This window comes from Manis pentadactyla, chromosome 5 (genome assembly GCF_030020395.1).
Source record: "Manis pentadactyla isolate mManPen7 chromosome 5, mManPen7.hap1, whole genome shotgun sequence".
NCBI lineage: Eukaryota > Metazoa > Chordata > Mammalia > Pholidota > Manidae > Manis > Manis pentadactyla.
This window is the reverse complement of record NC_080023.1, coordinates 92,646,861-92,670,040: the sequence shown is the minus strand read 5'-3', so window position 1 is coordinate 92,670,040 and position 23,180 is coordinate 92,646,861. Positions and strand designations below refer to the sequence as shown.

Below are 23,180 nucleotides of genomic sequence, written 5' to 3'. Positions count from 1 at the left end.
CCTTCTCCTCCCTCCTTCGTGAATGGCATCACCATCCACTCCAGGCTCCCCTGTGGACCCAGTGCACAGGAGGCACCCAGGCTCTCTCAGTCACATGCTCTGCTTTAATCTCAGCACAGCACTTGTCATCACCCAACATATTCTGTGTTCTTTTGTCTACCCCTCCCCTGTGATACTCACCCACCTGCCATCTGCCCCCCTCACTGTGCTGTAAGACGCATGAGAAGAAAGACTGTCAGTGCTCCTTCTGTCTGCATCCCTAGCGCTTGGTCAGAGAAAGTACTGAGGGAATAAACATTTGATATCTTCATTAATTTATTTTTTTAAAGCTCAGCTATCATCCTGAAGACAGAGGTATATTTTTCACATAAATATTACATTCAATACCTGGGGTCCACTCCCAGATAGAAGCCAATTGTTGTAATAATAGAAATGCTCATTTCTGCACATATTCCAAAATCAGCTACTGCCCAGATTTTTTTCCTTTTAAAAAAATTTTTGTACAATATATGTAACAAAAATGTAACCATTTTGAAGTGTACTATTCAGTGGCACTAAGTACATTCACATTATTGCGCAACTATCTCCATCTCCAGAAAATTTTCACCTTCCTAAACTGAAAGGCTGCACTCATTAAACAGTAACTCATCCTCCCCTCCCAGGCTGCCCATATTTTTAATTCCTTTTTTCACTGAATGCAAGAGAGTATTTGGCTATCAATGGCTGTGTAAGACAGAATGCTAAAAAACTGATTTAAATAATGGCTGTTTTACTTTGCTCAGGCATCTGGGGATTGTCCAGGCTCAGCTGGCCAGTTCTTACATCCTTCCTTTCATGTAGTTTCCCTCAGGCAGGGCTGAGGCAGACGTCATCTTGAAGGCTTCTTTATTATGTTGTCTGGTGCCTGGGCCAGGAGAACTCACACAGCTTTCTGGACATCTCTCTTTATGTCGCTTTTCAACATGGTGACTCAGGGCAGCCAGACGTCTTACACAGCAGCTGACAAATGTCCCAGAAGACCGTGCAGAGACGGCCCAGCCCTGGCAGTCATTTAGCCTCACTTCCATCAAAAAAAACCTGACCTTCAAGGGGAGGAAATACAATCCATTTTTTGATAGAAGGGTGTCAAGGAATTTGTGGCATGTTTTAAAACCAGCATCTTCTCCCAGCCCAGCAAACCTGGAACATGTGGCACCTTAGAAGATAAGTGCATATGAGACAAAAAGAGAAAAGTACTAAGGGCTGCAAGCTGGGAACCCCAGCATATGGGCACCTCAGCTAACCTAGGAGCAAGTAGCTTCATGGCTCCTCGAAGAGCCACACCAGTCTGCGTGACCTAGGACCGAGAGGCCTCGCAGCAGAGAAGACCAGGGTGAGGCCCTGAGGGTGAAGAACCAGCGCCTCCACAGTGACTCCACGTGGCATAGCCTGGAAACAGCAGGGGTGGGATGACCTGACTCGGCCTCTCTCCGCTTAGAGGTCTGTGTAAGGGCTCCTGGTTGTAGACCACAGAAGCAATCTAATTGGTTTAATGGAAAAATATTTATTCAGATACTATGCAGTTCAGTGGATCTCCAGGAAAGCTAGAGAATTAGAAGGTAGACATCTGGAAATACTGCTCCAAGACCACTATAGGATTGCTTATCAGAGCCTCCCACTGCCACTAGCTCAGGTCCCAGGCTCCATGTACAGCTCAGACTCCACTGCTGGGCACTGGACACTGCTGCTTCTGGGAGTTAGCATGTCATCCTTGAAGGTGGTCAATGGTCAGAACTCACTAGATGTGGAGCTCTGCCATCACCTTGTATTTAACCCAGTCCTCAGAGCTTACCATCTCATCTTACGAGGGAGATGGGAAAACAAATTATAAATCTGCACTTTGCTTGACACAATGGTGAGGAAAACCCAAGGGAGACTTGTAAATCAGCCTGAAGTATTAAAGAAGGCTCTCCCAGAGGTGAGCTTAATCTGAATATGGACAAACTTTCCAGGCAGATGCAAACGCAAAGGCCCTGTGCCTTGAAGACAAGCCACACAAGGGGACAGAGCAGTTCAGCATGACTGGAGCCCAGGGTTCAGCTGAGGGGCTGGAGAGGGAGAAAAGGCCAGATCAGGGAAGGCCTCAGGCCAGAGGGCTGGTTCCATTGAAGTACTTTGGACAGTTCGCAAGGGAGGCACTGAGGAAGATGGACTGGAGTTAGGTGAGATGGGGTAGGGAAGACAGTTAGGGACTCTTGGAGTAATTCAAGGGAAAAATGATGAAGGCAGAAACTAAAGCAGAAACACTTTGAAAGAGGAGGCACTGATTCTAGATACGTTAAGGAGTGGAATAGATGGCATCAGGGAATAGAAGACAGGGCACCAGTGGGGGAATATGAATTTGGGATAATTCCCAGGTCTTCTCTTGGATAATGAGGTGATTGGTGTTGCCACTGACTGCAGTAAAAGAGGGAAGAGAGGAATGAAGTAAAATTAATTAGGGATATTTTGAAGCTGTTGCTGTCTATAGGAGCCCAGGGAATACAACATAGTAGAGTAGAGTAGGAAACAGGAAGCTGAGCATCAATTAGAGGTTTAGAAGTAGCCAGAAACCCTAACTAAAGAAACCACCTACCTAGAATTTATCCCAATGGTCTAAAACCCTGCAATCTCACCTAAGTGAGTTCCTTTCCATCTTCTCCAGTGCTTCCTCTCTGTGTATGAAGTAATCTTACATTCTACCCACAAAGATCTCTTGAAAATCTTTCTCCCTGACTGCTATGGTCTGAATGTCTGTCTTCCCCAAATCCCTATGTTGAAATCCTAATGCCCAGTGTGATGGTATTAGAAAATGGGATCTTAGGGTGGTGCTTAGGCCATGAGGATGGAGCCTCCATGAGTGAAATTAGTATTCTTATAAAAGAGATCCCGGAGATCTGCACCTCTTCCACCGGGTGGGAACACGGTGAGAAGTCAACAATTTGCAATCCAGAAGAGGGCCTTCTCCAGAACCCGACCATGCTGCCACCTGGCTCTCGGACATCAGCTCCCACAGCTGTGAGAAATAAACTTCTGTTGTTTATAAGCCAACCATTCTGAGGTTATTTTGTTTTAACAGCCTGATAAACTAAGACAAATTGCCTGATGGTAGACCTCCCTGAATAGTCAGGCTGACCAGCCCGGGCTCACAGGTCGGGTGTAGCCATCTCCAGTCCTTCACTTCATCCTCACCTTGAAAGCTACTAATGCCATTGAATTTTTTTTAAGGCAGAGGCTGGAATCTAGCACTTCCCCTTATTTTGAGCCCCTTTTAGAAACTAACCTTCCAGCCTTAGCACCGGAAAAAGATTGGTCCTGATGGTTGGGATTGTGTCATGATGTGGCACTTATTTTCATTACAATAACACTGCTGAGGTCATTGAATGAGACATTGGAAAAGCCTAAAAAACAGAAACTGCCCTTGATCATTTGTATCTTGTTGATTTTGTGTTATTTCAAGAAACACAAAGGATTGCATAATATGCTAGTTTCCAAGCATTCTGAGTTAATATGTTACATTAAACCCAGTAAATTTTCCATTCTTACCTCATCAATACCATCATGTTCCATGAATGTCCATGTACAGTGAAGAGACCATTAGGAACTCCTAAAAGGAGTATCTGATTGATCATGCCTACACGGGGAAGTTCTATATGGAAAACACAGCCTAGTCTCAGCCACCCAGATCTCTCTCCAGGGCACTTATATCATACAGACAAGAATCACCACAGATACAACATATTTTACATTTTGTAATTTTGTTTTGATAATATTGACCATTGCTTTCCCCAATTCCTCTTCCTTTTTTTCTTCTTCTGACAATTGTTTTGCTCCCAGTACTCCACTGAAACTTCTCTTCTGTTCACCAATAACCTCCATATTATTAAATCCAGTGGTCAATATCCAGTCTTCATCTTCCTACAACTTAGACCTTGTTCTGCTTTTCTTTACACACTCACTTTTTAGAGGATCTCATCCAGTTCCATGGCTTTAAAAGTCATTTCTATGCTGATGACTTCTAAATTTATTTCTAGCCCTTGTCCCACCACTGAACTACAAATTCAGAATAAGCTTCCCAAACATGGTATGTCTAAAATTAGTTTCCTAAATTTTCCCTTCAGTCTGCTCTTTCTGGAATCCTCCGCATTTCAGATAGCAAGAACAATCATTCCAATTGCTTACCAAAACCTCAACGTCATCCTCGACTCCTCTCTTTCCTTTATATGACGTATTTGATCCATCAGTAAATCCGGTTGGCTCTACTACCAAGTTATATCTAGAATGTGACCACTTTTCATACCTCCACTGCTCCCTTCTTGGACCAAGCTGTAATGTCCTACCTGGTTTATTATGCCCTGACTTCCTGGTTTCAGCTCCTGCCCATCCACAGTCTAAGTATGTACAGACAAACTAGCCATTTGCTAGCAGTTGAGACCTGGGAGACATATGTGGGTTTGTGATATGTCACAGTAATAATAGTGTCACAGTAATAATAGGTTTTGCTAATGAGATGAAAATGCCCTGTAAAGAAGGCTCTTCTCAAACATTTTGTGCTATTAGGAAGAAAAGATGGGAGTGGGTCACCTAGAAGTTATATGATATGGTCAGTCATGGACATGCATCTATGCAGATGCACAAGGCCCTGAATTCAAGAGTTCCACACTTGCTTTAATGCTCCTGTTATAACCTTGAAATTCTCAAAAATTTTGGAACAAGTAGCCCCATATTTTTATTTTGCACCAAGCCCTACAAATAAATTATGTAGCTGGTCATGTGGTCAATGCCATATCCTGAAATCTGACAGCAGAAATTAACAGGAAAACATGAATCATAGCATTACTGCAGCAGAACAAGTATCTAATGATTGAAAATGAAGAAAAAGTGAAGAGAAAACTTAGAATCTTGTTTTATAGAAAGATGGTGGTGATTCCCATGGGGAACTCAATAAAGAAGACTTGAGAGAAAAACATCTCTATAAGTCACAGTAAATGGAGTTTAACAATTTAACCCCTAAGGAGAGACGAGACAGAGAAGACTAAATCTGAGTCCTCAGAGCAGAGGCTGTGATTAAGGTATAAGAAATTAGATGAGACCACCAATGAGTAAATGTGCAGGGAAAAGGAAAAAAGGAGAGACTTTGAGGGCAGGTTACCTTACTACATTCTGGCTTTGCTTTTGGAAGACTTATTCCCATACCAGAGTATTTCTCTGAAGACTTGGAAGAATGGTTCCAGTAGTGGAGCTAGGTGGAAACTCAGAGGTAATCTGGCCCAACCATCCACACTTTAGGGATGAGAAAAACAATGCTCCAGAAAGCATAAAACAAACAAAAGATTCTATTTTCACTTTCCCAATGTGTTTAAATGTGTTGTCCAAAATTTAACAAAAAAAATCTTTGGCACCATGGTTTGGCTGGATACTGTCACGTGGCTTCTCCACAGCTCAACTCCTTCACTGTAAAAAGAGGCCAAAACCTCCCCGGCACATTCCTCCTCTTCCTCCAATTGTGGTGTGATCTGATCACAGTCTAAGGGCACCTGGCTGAGGGTCTGAGGGCGGTCTAAAGCCGGGTCGCTTCTCACTAACCCAGCCTGAGGGTGGGCTACATCCATCTGCAAAGGGGGACACCTTTCTCTGTTTCTAACTTGCCCAGAAGCTACATCCCTGTTAAGTGGTGATCTGAATATAAGAGGTCTCTGTATGTGAAGTGCCTGGCAGGGGGTAAGCTATACATAAGGAGGAATATAATTCCTATGAACTCTGCACTGCACATTATTATAAACTCATGACGTTTGCAACAAACGACAAATTAGAATTTATTGGCAATTCTTATACAAAGGATGCACCTTTTACGAACACTTGCAATAATTGCCCTGGATCTTACTGTAAAATTCTTGGAAATTTCCAGATATTTATATAGCACTGGTAAAAAATCACTGCAGTTTTAGGATTCTGTACAGCCCTGGGAAAAAGCACAGAGAAACGTCAGTGGAGGTATCACGTTATCGTAAGAAAAGTGATTTCCGTTAAGAATTTTTAAACTGCAACCAGATGTCGAGTACTGGTTCTTCCATACCAGGGAAGAAAACATGATTCTTATTGTCAAACATTTTCCTTCTCTCAGAATTTCTAAACTACCATCTAGCTTATCAGTCATTCAAGGCACCGCCACCGCCTGAGCTGACAAGTTCCAGCTGCCGGCTCTTTCCACCACGGCCACCGCAGGTCAGGACCGGAAGGCGCCCGAGGTGAGATCCAGACTCCACCCACGTCTCCCGCAGAAGCACCTTTTCAAATCCGAAACTCAGCGGCAAGCCCCGCGGCGCTCTCTGCAGAGGGCTTCTGGGCTCTCCTCTCCGGCGCTGTCCACACCCAGAAAAGCCTGTCCCTCAGGGTGGCCGGGCTGAAGCCCGACGTAAGATCGGGGAAGGGCGGTTCTCTGCCCGGACGCACCCTACAACCACCTAGGCAGCCTGTACAAACTACCGGTGCCAGCCTCCACCCGAGACGAACGTAGTCAGTCTCTCTGGGGATTGGGGCTTCGGCTTGGGTATGTGGTTAGCACCACCCCTTCCGGGCGTACTAACTGGCGCCCAGGCTCGGGCCTCCGTGACGCACCGCGGCGACCACGCGGACGTAGGGGCGCCGACGCTCGCGCCCCGCCTCCCCCGCGCTTCTGACGCGCCGCGATCCGCGCTGGCGCGCAGGGGTGGCCGCAGGCCCAGGTGAGCGACCGCGCCTCCTCCGATGAGCGATGAGCTAAGGCGTCGAGGGCCCGCCCAACAGCCGGAAAGGAGGCGTGGGCATGGAGCCGGCGGCGGCCGTGGAGACCCGAACCGGCGCCGCTGCCTAGGGCTCCGGGTGGGGTCTCCGTGGGAGCGCGCCCGTCGAGCGGCTCCAGGGACCCGTAAGTCCCCGCGCAGCCCGGCTCTGCGCGGATGGCCTTCCTCCCGCAGCCCGCGCTCGCCTTACCCCTCCTCCTCCTCCTGATCGCGTCCCTCACGTGCCAGGATGAGGGGCAGACCACCGACTGGAGGGCCACCCTGAAGACCATCCGGAACGGCGTGCACAAGATAGACACGTACCTGAACGCCGCCTTGGATCTCCTGGGGGGCGAGGACGGGCTCTGCCAGTATAAGTGCAGTGACGGTGAGAGGAGAGCCAGGCCCTGTGAGGCCCGTGCTTTCAGAGATACTGGGGAGTCGGAGGTCATGGAGGTGTGAGATGCAGGGCAGACCTTGATGGGGTCCTCGGGCCGTGGAAAAAGAGCCACTGCTAGAATCTTGCCATTCTTGTGACTGCACAACCTGGTTCCAACTTCGCACCACTAGTTAGAATGTGAGACATCGCCGGAGTGTACTCTCCATTCTGTTTTCATTGCTTCTGAATTACTTTTTTTTTTTTTTTTGCAATTGCACGGAGTTGCCTTTAAGAACGTAGTGACATGCACTTCGTGGGAATGGAGCACCATGGCGACCACGGCTTAGTGCCTTTAAATTAGTTCAGCCGAACATGCCAAATGTGCCAAAATTTTTGAAGTCATGACGTTTTTACTTTCTCAAGAGTTGGTTTTAGATTTTTTTCTGCAAAGCTACAGAAAATAAATAGCGACCTTTGTACAGACTTTTGGTGTACTCTACTGTTGGGAAAGAGTTCTGGTAACTATTCTAGGAAATTAGGCTATCAAGACTTGACAGGAATTTTCTTTCCTTGGATATCAGCGACGCCTGCTCATTGTTGGTTAATGAATTCTGATTTACTTTTTCATATTTTTAAACTTTAATTTTGTCTGAATCTGAGAACTTGTTTGATGGCATTGTTGGTGTTGGGAGAGCGTTGTTTTTTCCTCGGTCCTTGTCCCTGCCGCAACAAAGAATTGAAGGGCAGAGACACAGTAGTGAAGCAGAGTTAAAGTTTTATTTAAAGTTACTTAAAGAGAGAAAAAGTACAGACCACCTCAGCAAGGAGAAGTGCCCTGAAAGGTTTGGAGAGAGAAAGTTTAAAAGGTTATACACTTAGAAGGTGTGGGTGACCTCAGAGAGAGGAGCGCCCGGAAAGGTTGGGGGTTCCCCCTTTTTAAGGATTCTGCAGGAATGTGACTAAGGCCTGGGGGTGCAGAACTGTTAAGTGGACCTTGAATACTTAGAATTAACACAAGGAACTTCCTGCTCTAATTTCTCGTAGTCATGGTGTGGGAACATACCAAACAAGGCTGCCTGCCCATTCCCCGAAGGTGGGCTGAGTTATTGTATGTTTGCTAAAGAGTAAGTTAAGAATCTTCTTAACTTCCTGGGTATTAAAATACAATCTTTAAAATGGAATCCTTTCTGCCTTTCACTATGTTTTTTATGGCTGGGCCTGCATGCTAAATTAGTTGCCTGGGTTACAAACTACTTGATTGGGCCTGAAGAAAAAAAAAACAGCATTTAGGTAAAGTTAAAAAATAAGCTGGTCCTGTGTGATTAACATAATAAAAATATGGGCTGAGGTACCCTCCTTTATTAGGGAATATTCAAACATTCCAGGCCAAGTTGTTTCTGGCTTTTGAGCTTTAATTGATTAACTGTCTTTTTAGTGGACTCTCCTGGCCTATTTTCTCTTTCCATCCCACTCATACCTATTTTCCTGCCTAACGTTGGTAATAATAAACTTACTATTTCAGGCCTACTTCTTGTTTTTTGAAGTACTTGACTTTTTTAAATGCCTCATATTGTAATTAGTTTAAAGTACTTAGGCCTCTCTGGAAATTCAAAATGCTAAAATGACAATTGGAAGGTCATTTCCAATAAGAATTAGGTCTGGGCCCTGGCAGCTCAGAACAATAGGAAACTCAGGGACTTTAATGTAGCCAGACTGAATGGAGAAGAATAAAAGGAACCTATGTCATGTAAACCTGTGATGCCACCTCTGCCTATAATTCTCAAAATAATTTCCAGTTCTTTGTTAATGGAGGTAAAGAATGAGCAGTATATTGTATGCTTTAAGGACTAAATGTTAAATGCCTTCCTGAATTTATGCCTAAATATTGTCACTAGTATGCAATCAGGAAGAATGTTTATATCCTTGTAGAGCTTCTTAGGAATAAATGAATAATTTGAAGATTTAATGGTTATCTTTCTTTAGGCAGATGTCATGGTTTTACTTAGTCATCCATTATACAAATATTTGAGTGACTGTTACATGTCAGCTGTTCTGTCAGTTGGAGATTCAGCACTGAACAAACATAAAATTCATGCATGTGCAGTTTACATTCTAGCGGAGAGACAGTCACTAAAGTAATGAGCAAGGAAAATAAACCAAGTGTGCAGTATATATAGGTCTGAAGTATGCCAGTGCTTTGAGAACAAGAAAGCAGAGAAAATAGCGTTGGCAGTTATGAGGCATTTACTCTTAAATAGATTGTTCAGGGAAGACCTTATTGATAATATTTGAGTAGAAGTCTAAAAATGGTGAAGGCGACACTCGTGATTTGAGGAAAGAACCCTCCAGGCTGAGGTGAAACGGCAATTACAAAGGCCCTGAGGCGAGAGGCCAGTCAAGGGTGACTCTGAAGGTTTTGGCCTGAGCCAGAGGAAGGATGTGGTTCGCCATTTATTGATACAGGAGAGACTTGGAAGGAGCAGTCTCCATAAACTTAAAAACAATGAGTCAAGGGTTGTAGAGTTTTATTTACATTTAAAATATTTCTGATGCTGAATGGATACTATTCCTACTTAAAAGATTGTATTTTAGTCTTTTACTTAATGCTTTTTATCTTATACACTCCTCACTAAATTTACCACTGGAGTTTAGAGCAAGGTCTCTAGCATAAAAAACCCAAATGAACTTGAGAGTTTAGGAAGTGGTATGCTAATTTGTAAAAATTCTTTTATGTTTTAATAAGTACTGTCTGCTCCTAGGACTGTGATTTCAGGTCACCATGTTGATAATTCCAACATAATGAAAATTGTTCTCTTACTATTACTTGAGAAGTTATCCTGAATCACAGTTTCAACATTTCCTGTATTTTTGGAATGCAAGTGACCAAATCAGAACCAAACAGAAACAGACAAATCCCAAAGCTAAGGGAAAACAGTGATAAGAAGTGTTCAATAGTTGCAATAAAGAGGTAAAGGGAGCTTTTAAAAAAGACTTAGTGGTAGGGAGAGGGTGATCATATTAAAAGGCATAGACTTGTTGCATTCAGTTGTCCTTGCTATACTGAAAGGACTGATTTTATGGAGATTTGCTTCTTCCTTTTTGCCATCCTTCCTCGGGCAGAAAAAGGCTTTTTTGAGAGTGAAGTGAAGTGATTTAGGGGATCATATTTGGTGGTTGCTATTTTTTTCTTTTTTCTCCCTGACAACAGAGAAGATTTGAAAAAGAAAACTTACTGATTTCCTTGGAAAGATTGAAAACAAAATTGGCTAAAAAAGTCATTAATCCCCTCAGTGATTTATGTTTTAACAGGATCCCCTTGGCTCTTGTACAGAGGATAGTGAGTGAAAGTCAGAGAGCGAGAATAGAGGCAGGTGACAGGTGTGGGGAGTTCAGACAAAAGATGGTGGTTTTGTCTGGGTTGGTAGCAATAAAGGTGGTGAGAAGTGGTTGGGTTTGGATATATTTTTAAGGAAGAACCAAGAGGATTTACTGATGGCTTAGAGTTGAAATGATTCCAAAGTTTTTGACCAGAATAATTGGAAGGATGGAGTAGCAGTTAACTGAAATGGGGAAGACCATGGAAATAAGTTTTTGACTCATTAGGAAAAATAATAGTATATTTCTGTGCTTTGGGGAATGATTCAGGAGGGAGTTAAACACATGAGGGAGAAAGGGAGGAGAGTTACTGGAGTCATGTCTTTAATCAAGTGAGAGGAGTGGGTTCTAGTATATAAATAGACTGGACAGGAGCAAAGAAAACATCCCTGATAATAGGGACAAAGGTAGAAATGGGCATAGATGCCGGTTAGACGGTAGGTGTTCAAGGTCTCTGCTGAAATGTCTTGGTTTTTTTGTTAAGTAGGAATCAAGGTCATCAGCTGAGAGAGTAGATGGGAATGGAAGTGTTGGAAATTTGAGGAAAATAGGAAAGTTAAGACTAGAAAAATAAAAGAGCATAAGGGCCCTATGCAGATTAACAATCATGAATTTAAAGCATTGAGTATTGGGGAAAAGCAGATTAGTATTTATAACTGTTTCTTACAAAACAAGGTGTGAAGATCTTTGTGTGACCCACAGCCTTCCATTTAAGCTGAATCTGCTTCAGTGACTTTTAGGTTAAATAAATTGGTCTGTTTGAAGTATTTACATCAAATTAAGAAAAATACATAGAAAAGAATGATTGTTGTCTCAGTACAGGCAAATTTTTACATTTCAGCTGTTCATACAGATGATGAATCATAAAGCCTCAGGAGAGGAGCAGTTGCTTAAGTCAAAAAATGAAATCAGTGAGTAGTATTTCTATGTAGTTGTGTATGATGGATTTGGTTTGTTTTTAAAATTCTTCCTAGCTCATTTTTTAATTTAGCTGTCATACCTGGGGGCAGTGACCCTGATACATCATGGTTTTTGGTTTTGGTCTGATAAGGTTTCTTCTATTACTCAATTTTTGCTTGCTTTGCATATTAGTCTTCCAAGGCTGCCATAGCAAAATACCATGGACTGGGTGACTTAAACAACAGGAATTTATTTATTCTAGTTCTGGAGGCTGGAAAATCTAAGATCAGGGTTTGACAAATACAGTTTATGGTGAGGGCTCTATTCCGGGCTTGCCAACAGTACCTTCTTGCTGTTTACTCACATGGCAGGGGCAAGTTCTCTTGTGTCTCTTCTTAAAAAGGTACTGACCCCATCATGAGGGCCCTACTCTCATGACCACATCTAAACTTAAGTACCTCCCAGAGGTCCCATCACCAAATACATTGGAGGTTAGGGCTGCAGCATAGGGATTTGGTGGAGTACACAGTTCAGCTCATAGCACCCTGTAAAAACTGGTACCAGTAGAAATGCTAAATTGTTTTAATGTTCAGCTTTTAACATTTATAACATTTAAAATGATATAATACTTTTGTAGTTTTGATGTCTGTCTGCATCAACTTGATCTCTAGTACAAATTTTCTATATAATTTTTTCAGAAATAATTATTTCAATTTCATGGTAAATTTAAAACTTCAGAACACTTTTAAATGTTTCAGGAAAATAATAACCTCCCAGTTTTTTGTTTTCTTTTTTTTTTTTTTTTTTTTGCTGTGGATAAAGAATATTTTAAATTCAATGAGGAATGTTTCCCATTTTTTTTTTTGTCTAGTAATACCTTGGTTGCTGCTATGTGCCAGGCATCTTCTAGGTGAGAAGATTAAATTCCTGTCGTCATAGAAACTATAATTATGTTAATTTGGTTGATAAATGTCAGAAGAATAAAACCAAGGGTGTATGGAACAGATGTGGAAGGGAAGAGGCACTGTTTTAGATGGAATGAGCAGGGAAGGCATTTCCAAGGAAGTGACATTAGCAGGTTCCTTCACAAGAAGCAAAAACCAAACATGTACCCCTTTTGCCACTTGTACTGGGGAGCCAGGTTTACCAGCTTTATTTCATGTTGTGATTACCCAGTATTTCATGTTCAGTAGATCTTGGTTCTTTATTACTCCATTTCATCAACTTTTCTCCTTTGGGCAGATTAAGCACAAGCCCTGCTTGAGATAACCACTTCCTCCATCCTTGTGCCTTCATTTTCATTTTCTCCAACTGATTTTCTCTGTCCTATCTCTACTCCTCTTTATCCTCCTATAGTGGGTATGTTTTGTTTTGTTTTTTCCCCTGACTTGATTTACTTCTGATCATTGTCTCATTCAAAGGTAATTATCTTTTACAAAGTGAGAAAATATCTATATAAATAATACAAATACACATACATGTATTTATCACTATTATCACACACATCAAAATGTTCTAAAGTGTTTGTATGGATTCAAAATGGAAGAAAAGTCCATGGATTTATGTAAAATACAAAGGGAAGGAAAAAAATATAAGTGTTAACTGTTGTATGCATGAATATATAACATTGAGGGAAATGCCTTCCTGGTAAGAAAAAAAAAGTAGACACTTCAGAGTAGGAGATTAGAAACTCACATGCCTTTAAAACTCTAGACTGTCTGGGTAATCTTTGATTCTCATAGAAAAGGGCTAGGTGCCACATATCTGGAGACTGGCAGATAGGGAATGTACAGGGTATCCAAAAAATTGGAAAAAGATAAATAGTATGTTATATTTTCAGGTAAAATGACCACTATGTGTTGTGTCAATCTCCAGAAACCTTTTTAAGTGATATACTTCTAAATTTAAAGCAGTACATCCAATTGTTAATCTGAAAAACATGTATCATAAATACACTATTTTTCCTGTTCTTTGAGTTTTGGGACAGTGTTTGGCATATTTATTGTTTGTTTTTTCCAAATTAAAAATTCAATCCATGCTTAATGTCTATCACTAGGTGAGTTCCACTAAACATTTTAAACAGTTGTTAAAACTGCTGAGAGGAATGTAAATTGGTTCAACGCTGTGAAAAGCAATATGAAGGTTCCTCAAAAAACAAAATAGAAATACCATTTGACCCAGTCATGCCACTCCTAGAAATTTACCTGAAGATCCCAGATTCAAAAAGACAGATGCACCCCTATGTTTATTGCTGCATAATTCACAATAGCCAAGATATGGAAGCAACCTAAATGTCCATCAATAGATGAATGGATAAAGAAGATGTGTACATATACACAATGGAAAATTATTCCACCATAAAAAGGAAACAATTCCTACCATTTGCAACAATGTGGATGGAGCTAGAGGGTATTATGCTCAGTGAAATAAGTCAGGTGGAGAAAGATAAATACCAAATGATTTCACTCATTTGTGGAGTATAAAAACAAAGTGAAACAGAATGAACAAAAAAAGCAGTAGACTCATAAACACCTAGAAGGGACTAGTGGTTACCAAAGGGGGGAGGGATTGGGGAGGGAGAAGGGAATTAAGGGGCACTATACTTTGTAGTTACAACATAGGTAGGTCACTGGGATGGTAGTACAGCATGGAGAATACAATTAATGACTCTCTAACATCTTACTACATGGATAGACAGTGACCGAAATAGAGGGAGTGTGAGGGCTTGATAATACAGGTGAATGTTGAACCACTGTTTTGTGTATGTGAAACTATCATAAGATTATACATCAATGATACTTTAATTAAAAGAAAAAGAGCTTCATTATGAAGCTTCAAGGAGCTAGAATGGTTTCCCCAAGAACGTAATGTTGATCCAGGCTCCCTTCCTCTCAGTGAAGAGGCTTCTGGTGTGGCAGGACAAAGAAACTGTGGATCAAATGCCTAGTTTTTCATGATACCCCCAGGAGAAATGTAGGTTGGATAAAATTTGCTTTAGGTGAAGTTAAAATTGGTTGGGTGGTTTACCCAAAGGGTTGAGTAAATGACTTCATGGCTGCTTATAGAGAGGGCTTATCTATAGCAGAGTGTTGCAAACCACTGTCCTGGTTAATATCCGTGTGTCACATTTGTTAATGTGTCTCAAGTTTGTGAGTGGGAGCGTAAGTAACAGTTGGTGAATAGCTCTAGATTTAAAATTGGCTGAGCAGCTTTGAATGATGAACTAAAACTAACAAGATAGAATTTTACAATTTAGTATTTAGGCTCAAAAATTAAATTGCAGAAATTTAGCAATAGATATTAAAAAGTTCATTTTAGAAAAATCTGATGGTTTTTTCATCCTGTCTGATGTATCTTATCACTGAGACATAGCCAAATCATATGCTGACTATTTTAGTCTGTCTTAATGTAAGTACTTTATCCAGCTCAAAATCAGGCCATCATATTCAGTTTGGGGGTGCCAGATTTTAAAGAGATGTGACAAACTAGGAGTGAGGAGAACTTGAAGGCAGATGAATGCTCACCAAACTCAAGAGACTGAAGGTTAAACTATAGACAAACAGTACCAATTTGTCTGTTTATAATGAGTATTATAATTGCCATGGGGATTAGCCTTCTAAGTCTTCTGCCTTTTCATTCATTCATTCATGAAATATTTATTGAGAACCTAACCATATGCCAGGCACTGTTTTAGGCATTGGGAATAGAAAACATACAAAAATTACTGCCTTCAGTGACTTTGTATTTTAGTATGAAGAAACACATAATAAATGAAGTAAGTAGATGTGGAGAAAATGGAAATTTCTGACCAGGATTCCTGCCTGGCTTTAATAGTGCACATTGTATGTATATATAAGCCTGTTTGCACGTCTGTGGGATGTTTATGGGGACAGAGCAGCTGGCTGGTCAGTCGGGAGTACCGGGGATGGGGATGGGGCAGAGGAAACACCCATTCTCTCCTCTCCTCAGTTCCTGGCACATCATTGGTTGGCATCTGCCAGTCACCATAGAGGCCCAAAAGTTCTTCCCCATGTGGGGAAACTGGGAGCCACGGTAACAGGGAGCTTGGAGAGCGGAGAAGGGAAGCCTGGAGGGAGGACTAGGAGAGAATGGCTGCTGGCAGAGGGAAGCCTTGGAGCCCTGGTGCTAGGAGAGGATTAAGCCCATGTGGGGGAGCAGGAAGGAGCATGCTGGATCCAGCCACTTGTACTTAGCCGGGTGACTGCTGTGAGAATAAATGTGGAATGAACCCTGCCCCCCGCTTTTTTATGAACCCCTTTTAAAACCCCCAGCTTCTTGCCCACACCTTTATTTGGTCTCAGTGAATTCATAGGGGACTTGCCTAGGGGCGGGGAACCCCCTCCTCTTAGAGCAACAGTAGTGAGACAGGCACCATGGGCTTAGACAGAATAGGCTGAGGGCCTCTGGAAAAAGCAAGGCAGGATACTTGCAGTCAGAGCAATGTAACTACATGCAAGGAAACCCCCCTACCAAAACTCTGTTGAACATTAAGCTCTAGAGTCATTCTTCAGTGAGATCAGTTAATATTCCCCAGATAAAGAAGAGTAGCACATGTTTTTATTATGCTAATTGTAAGGTTGAAGGCACTGGGAGGGGAGGGGTGAGCATGTCAGACACTGATGACGTGCCAAAGTCCCTGGCTGCTGCCCCCTCCCAACCTGAAAAAATGTGCCTTAGGCTAGCCAATCCTCGCACCACTGTAAATCTAAGCTCTGCCTCACCGTACCTTCTTCAAAAACTCGCTGCCTGCCCTGCTGAGTGTGACTTCCCTGGCCTGTGTTTCAGACTGAGGAACATCACCCAGGAATTGCACTCAAATAAACTGCCTGGCCCTGTTGCCTCTCGTCACCTGCTTATTTCAGCTAGAATTTATCTTACACTAATCATTTGTAATCATGTGTAAGATTCACCTTAGCATGCGAAAGGCCCAGGCCCATGTGCTGTCTTTCCTCCTTCAGATCTGATGAGGTGATTTTGCAAACTGGGCAACTAATTTAGCATGCAGACCCAGCTGTAAACAGCATAATAAAAGGCAGGAAGGATTCCACCTTAAAGATAAGATGGCATTTTAAGACCCAGAAAGTTTAAGAAATAAGATTCTTAACTTACTATTTAGCAAACAGACAACACCTCAGCCCGCCTTGGGGGCTGGGCAGGCAGCCTTTTGATATGCTTCTAGACCAAGACTCCGGTATCCCAGGGAGAAATCAGAGCAGTAAAATTTCTTGTGTTAAGTTAATTTTCAATATTCAGGGACCACTTAATAAGTCCATACCCCTAAGCCTTTTATCTGGTTCCCAAAAATCCTCAACTGCCTATAAAACCCCTAGACAACGCACCATTGTGGGCTCTCTTGTCCCCTCCTGTCTCACACCAGGAGCTCTGTCTGTCCTTTCACTGTATCTCTCAATAAAAGTCTCCCTGGCTCTCCTACCTTGACTGTTTGCTAAGTTCATTCTTTGACTCCTCAAACAAGAACCCGAGCATCAGTAGGTTAGTGAAATGGTGTGTTAGAAGGTCGTATGTACTACGAATGGTATGGTCAGAGAAGGCCTTGCTGAAAAGGTGAAGGAGTAACTAACTTTGTGTCAAGAGAAAGAGCATTGACACAGAGGAACAGTAGGTTCAATGACACTAAGGCAGGAACAGACCTGAAGTGTCTGGAACAGCAGAGCCCAGATGCGATAGACTGGAGTGAGGAAGAAAGTCAGAGAAGAGAGGTAATAGTGATAAAGACAGAGAAGTTGTGTGAGGTGGGGGACAGTTTATATAGGGCTTATAGGCACTAAAAGAATTTTGGCTTTTATTACAAATAACATGGGAATCCATTGGAGGGGCGTGGGTAAAATTGTAATATTTCCAGAATATCTCGCCTGGCTTTGGTACATCTGCATATCAACAGGCATTCAGAGGTGTAAAGAAGTAGGCTTTAGTGCATTTGCATCTTTCATCTCCATATCAATGGGTAATTACCTGGGCAACAGAGAACTTGTCCATACCAGAGAAGTGAGAGAGGGCCAGAGGGCCCGGGGATTGCTGCTTGAGCAGGAGAGAGATGGGCCGGACGGCAGTTTTTTAAGACCCTTTCACCCCAAAGAGCTTTTTGCGGTCAATTTCTTTGGTCACACTGAATCCATAGCAAACTTGCCCAGGCTGAAACCTATTATCAAGACAAGGGGTTTTGGCAGAGGGAAGACTTGATCTAACTTAAAATGATTAATTATAAAAGGATTGTTCATATTACAGTGTTGAGATTGGACTGTAACTGGAGGTGGTATGATGTGGGGAAACCAAAATAGGGAGTCTTGTTAGGAGGTTATGGCAATAATCCATGGTGGCTTGGAGCAGGATGGTGGTGTTGGAGGTGGTGAGAAGTGGTTAGATTCTGAATATTTTGAAGGTTGAGTCACAGGACATGCTGTTAAATTGGATGTGGGATATCAGAAAATGAGAGCCAAAATGGCTGAGGGTTTTTCCCCTGAGCACCTGGAAGGATGGAGTTGCTGATAACCTGAGAAGAGGGCACTGTGAATGGGGGAGGTTTGGTGATGAATGTCAGGAGGTACATCTTAAGTTTGAGGTGCCCTTTGGACATCCTAGTGGTTAGTATATCCTCCCTCAGGAGGCACTGTTAAGTGGAAAGCCAAGTCTTAAACAGTTTTCTTAAGAATGAAGGACTATAAGCAGGAGCTGAAGGATCACAGTGAACTCATCTGTGGACTTGAGGCATCTGCCTTCATCGCCCAGGAGCCTGGAAGCAACCTTCCTTCGTGGACAGTGCTGGAGGAGCAAGGCCAACTTCGTCATTGGCCTTCTCTTTTCTAATCCATTGTAATCATTCCCCTTTGCACACATTGCTCTTCGGACTGGGAAGAATGGGCTATAGCTTTATGTCTTCGTGAGTTTGTATTTTTTGTGGCTTCACTGTTCACCTCAGGTGAGCCATGTTAGCAACTTACTGAGACCATTTTTATTTCATTATTGTGAAGTAGGTTACTTATTTTGATGGATGGTGGCTGAAAGGTTGTGTCATCTCCCCCCACTTTACTTTTGGAGAGCAAATTTATCTTAAATCTCCTAGTAGTGTTAGTTGAATGAAAGTTGATGGAATACTCTGTATCTCTCTGAAGTATCCAACTATGGGGTGGTATTTGGAATAACTGAAGATATTTTATTTTTAAAAGTAAAGATAAATGGTAGCCCCAAATGCTTGAAAGGATTATTATGTAAAATAGGGAACTGACTTATTTTGTGTTCCCCAGGGGACAGAAGATTGCCTACAGGTAGAATTCACAAGAAAACAGGAGAAAGTACTTAACAGTACCATTCCACAATGGGATAGGCTGTTGCTTGATAGTGTCAGGATTGTGGGAAACATTCAAAGAGAAAGTAGGTGACTGTTCAGTACGTTGAAGTGATTTCTATATTACACAAGGAGAGATTATTTCTGAAGTACATTTCAACATTTATAATTGCTATGATAATGTCATCTTTCTCCTTATTACTGAGCCACTGGTGTGATTAGTGAGAGTATAATTGCAGTGATATAGTTCACCATGCCTTCTCTACTCCCAACCTTTTCCCTTAGCTGGCAAAGGGAGTGTATTTGTAAAATGGTTGGCTGGAGTCCAGGCTAGAATGTGTAGCCCTGTAACGTCTTATAATGGCATTAAGGTAATTAAATGACCATTAATGACCTTGTCTTCCTTAGCTTTAGGCTCTAGCTGAGTTAACTGGCCAGTTAATGGTTATTGAGGTTTGTGTGCGATGGAGCATTGACTGAAGGTTGGGAGATAAAATTCCTGTCCTGTAGGTTTTAACCTAAAAATTTTAAGTGTTAGAATGTACAGGAAAACAAGGTGGATTTATATGTTATATATATGGACTCAATCTGGTATGTAACGTCTGAAATCTCCAGAGGTCCAGAATAAGCTTTTGTATGTTTTGTGTGGTATAGGTTTACAAATATAATACATTTTATGAGCCACCATACATTTTATGAACTGCCATATATGCATATAGGTATATATTTTTACATATTTCAACTGCAGGAAAATAAAAATTAGATGTTAGCCTTCTTACCGCTTATCAGAATAAAGACATATTCACTTACATCAGCATCCACATATTAAACATTTCCAAGGCTAGTCTAGCACATTGTAGACTTTTTTGCATGTGTATTTTTGTCATAGTTAAAAACTAATTGTGATACCTTTTATATATTACAGGATCTAAGCCTTTCCCACGTTATGGTTATAAACTCTCCCCGCCGAATGGATGTGGCTCTCCACTGTTTGGTGTTCATGTAAATATTATTTTTTATTTGATAAGTTTCATGATTGGTAGGCTATAAAATCCTCTTGATAATGTAAGACTGTCATTGTGTTCTCAGGTTCACAAATAATTTTGCATGTTGTAGTAGAGACCAGGTTTGTTATATTCCTTTATAGCTAAAATGCATTTAATAACTCCTAATAAAACTAAATGGAGTAAACTTCAGGTTTTATTTTTGAATCTTATTGATGTTAATACCATTTAAATGATATTTCCTCATGTCACAAACACAGCTTAAAGTTTGGAATATAGAAGTACTACACTTAGGATGAAAAAGTATAAATAAAGCTTAATATTTCCTATATCAAAACTAGGCTAAGTGGGATAGCTGTGATTGTTATAGGGCAGGCAGGGTCTGAGCCAAGTATTGTGAGAAAAAAATATTTATGAGAGTGTTTCCTAGACACAACAGTTTTGCACTTAAAATAGTTAAAGGTAAATTATATATTTGAAGGAACAGTATCTTTAGGGAATGGATAAAAGATTAATATAACACAAATAAAATTTGAGCTGTAGGAGCTTAAAAGTTTTCAGTGACATTTCATACAAAGTACATTTTATTGAGGGAGGAGGTATAGAATAGAATACTTTGGAATATCCAAAAACCATACTTGCCTAGGCCCTGGAGAAATCTTTTAATGCTCTTAGCCTTACCTTTCTGTTTTTAAAGCTATGTGTTATATTTTAGACATTTGGAAGTTTTGTTTGTTGTCAGCAGATAACTGTGAACATTCCAACATTGCAAAATAGGGAGTTTTGAGGCACATGTAAGAGGGACACCACTGAGTAACACGGGTGGGTGCAAATGAGAGTAATGGAGAGATGGAGGACATGGAAAACATTCGTAGGCAGCAACGGATTTTGGAAATTATGTATCAGTCATTATCATTGATTTCTAAGTCTATTTGAATGCAGTGTTTCAGCAGAGGAGTTTTTAATTTCACCAGCCAATAATCCATCCAAATGCCTCTTTCAGCTTAACATTGGCATCCCTTCCCTGACAAAGTGCTGCAACCAGCATGACAGGTGCTACGAGACATGTGGCAAAAGCAAGAACGACTGTGACGAGGAGTTCCAGTATTGCCTCTCCAAGATCTGCCGAGATGTGCAGAAAACACTAGGACTAGCCCAGCACGTTCAGGGTAAGTAAGGACGATCCAGTGGGGTGGGGATGAGTGCAGTTTAGAGAGTTTTAGTGAATGACTTATGTTTTAATATAAGGATTTACCAACAGGAATCTTGCACTGTGTATTACCTTATCAATTGTGATAAAACCCCTTCAGTTAACTGAGATGACAAGTCAGTTTTGTAATCTAAAATGATTTTAAAGCACAGAAACAAAAGGTGTTAGGAAACCTTGGGAAGAGGGTACATGAGGCAAAGAAGAATTTATCCAAGATACTATGCCCTGTAATATATCTCTAATTTTCCAGAGCCTAAAGTCTGAAACTCTATGCAGTGACTTTAAGAGTATATAGCACAGATATAGAGCTATAGACAGAGAAAGACAAACGCCATATGATTTCATTATATATGGAATGTGAAAAAACCAACCAAACCAAACAGAAATAGACTCATAGACACAGAAAACAGACTGACTGGTTGCCAAAGGGAGAAGGGTAGGGAGAGGGGCGTGAAACAGGTGAAGGAGAAAAAAGTGGTGAGAATGTTTGAGATCTTCATTTAGGTGATGGGAAAAAGAAAAATATAGTACACTGGATTTGGAGTAAGAAGTTCTGGAAGATTTGAATCTTAACTCTGTCTCTTCATATGTATCTGCATCAGGAGGGTCCCCACAGCCACCACCAAGTTGAGTAAATGTGCTAGGAGGACTCACAGGGCTCAGCATATAGTTGTACTCACAGTGATGATTATTACAGTGAAGGGATGCAAAGCAAAGTGAACAAATGGAAAAGGCACTTCAGTGTGCCCCTTCTTAAGATGAGAACAGTAATACCCATGTCACAGAGTTGTATTTATGTCTAATACAAAAAGATACTACAGATGGATGTATTTTCTGTTTTCGGATCTAGGGACATACTAATGTGGCTAAATGACGAAACTGATTTCCTTGAAGTGTCCTGTTTAATAATCATAGCCTTTATACTTAAATGGTTGGTTGTGCTCTTTAATGGCACAGCCTTTTGGAGAACTTTGAAAATGTCAAGATTTGTAATGAAAAATTTCTTTCTTAAAATGAGTATCAAACTGGAAGTATTTGGAAAACTAAAAGCCACGCTGTGCTGTCTCTGTAAGTGTACTCTATTAGATAATCTCACCTGGGTATTCCAGGTTTCTCAGAGTAAGAAAAACAAATGCAGTATCTTTTTTATAGTCTTAAAAAAAATTTAAAAACCCTGTTTGAGGAAAAATACCTTTGATTCCTATGTCTCCCTTCAAACCAAATTTAGATGTTGGTCAAAGAAAGAGACCTGGGGTCAATGTATTTTAAGCATCTTAAATGGTGTGTGATCAGTTTTTTGAAGCCATTGGCCATAATTAAATATTTCGAGGTTTTTCTACTTCTTATCTTCATTTCTTCCATACCTAAAAAATCTTGCCTTGAAGTGCAAACTTAAGAGTGTTATCAGCAGTGATAGAGAAATTCCTTTGTCTAATAAAAAAAATCGGGTTGAACAGTTGCACTCAAACAAAAGTAGATAAACAGTAAAGAGGCTGAAACAGAGAGGCCTTGTAAATACATGCTTCTGGTTTGCAAGGGTTTCCAGGATTTTCACTTAACACACTAGAGCGCCCACTTTGCCCACAAGGTGCTTGTTACTGTGCTATAACACAGAGTATTTGTGAAGAGAGAGTGATGCTTTGTGATTGCTGGAGAGTAATAGCACTTTCTTACTTTGCAGCATGTGAAACAACAGTGGAGCTCTTATTTGACAGTGTTATACATTTAGGCTGTAAACCATACCTGGACAGCCAACGAGCTGCATGTCGGTGTCGCTATGAAGAAAAAATGGATCTTTAAAGAAGATGCTGCTAGGTGGTAACAGCAGATGAGAACAGAAGAACTTAACTTTGGACCGAGAACTGATGTTTTTAGCAGGAAGCTGCCTTCTTTTTGTGAGAGGATTATTTTAAGACCTCATTTTGACACTAAAACTTCAAACTAAGGAAGAAAGTGGGAGAGGTTAACTTCCTAGACTGCTGTCTTAGTGCACCAAATTGTCTTGACCAGTGTCACAAGGAGGTGCATATTAAAGGGGGAGTTTTTAAGGGTCTGTAACTAAATTTTCACAATCATGTTTGCAAAAGAGATCGTATGTAAAATTCATTTATAAGGTATGTTCAGCATTATCTTATTTAGAAACATGGGGAATTATTCACTTAGTGTATTTGTTTACTATAAAATTTAAAATATATGTTTATGCTTGGAA

General features: G+C 41.1%; 1 protein-coding gene and 1 long non-coding RNA gene across 2 annotated transcripts; one reads left to right on the top strand and one right to left on the bottom strand.

Moving 5' to 3' along the window:
• Positions 1-297: 297 nt before the first annotated feature.
• On the bottom strand, positions 298-7,566 carry LOC130683821 (uncharacterized). Its single transcript, XR_008997820.1, has 2 exons — positions 7,104-7,566; positions 298-1,195 (listed from the first exon to the last, which is right to left on the bottom strand). It is a non-coding gene; the product is annotated as an uncharacterized LOC130683821 (long non-coding RNA).
• PLA2G12A (phospholipase A2 group XIIA) lies at positions 6,579-23,180 on the top strand. The gene is made up of 4 exons (XM_036920888.2): positions 6,579-7,167; positions 19,683-19,759; positions 20,765-20,930; positions 22,653-23,180. The coding sequence occupies exons 1-4, from the start codon at positions 6,957-6,959 to the stop codon at positions 22,769-22,771; spliced, it is 573 nt and encodes a 190-aa protein (XP_036776783.2). The 5' UTR covers positions 6,579-6,956; the 3' UTR covers positions 22,772-23,180.

Bases quoted from the DNA above. Each gene is read 5' to 3' on its own strand.
- PLA2G12A (XM_036920888.2), top strand. From the start codon at position 6,957: ATGGCCTTCCTCCCGCAGCCCGCGCTCGCCTTACCCCTCCTCCTCCTC. The intron at 7,168-19,682 runs GTGAGAGGAGAG...TATATATTACAG, and splicing joins CCAGTATAAGTGCAGTGACG to GATCTAAGCCTTTCCCACGT. The intron at 19,760-20,764 runs GTAAATATTATT...TGCCTCTTTCAG, and splicing joins CTCCACTGTTTGGTGTTCAT to CTTAACATTGGCATCCCTTC.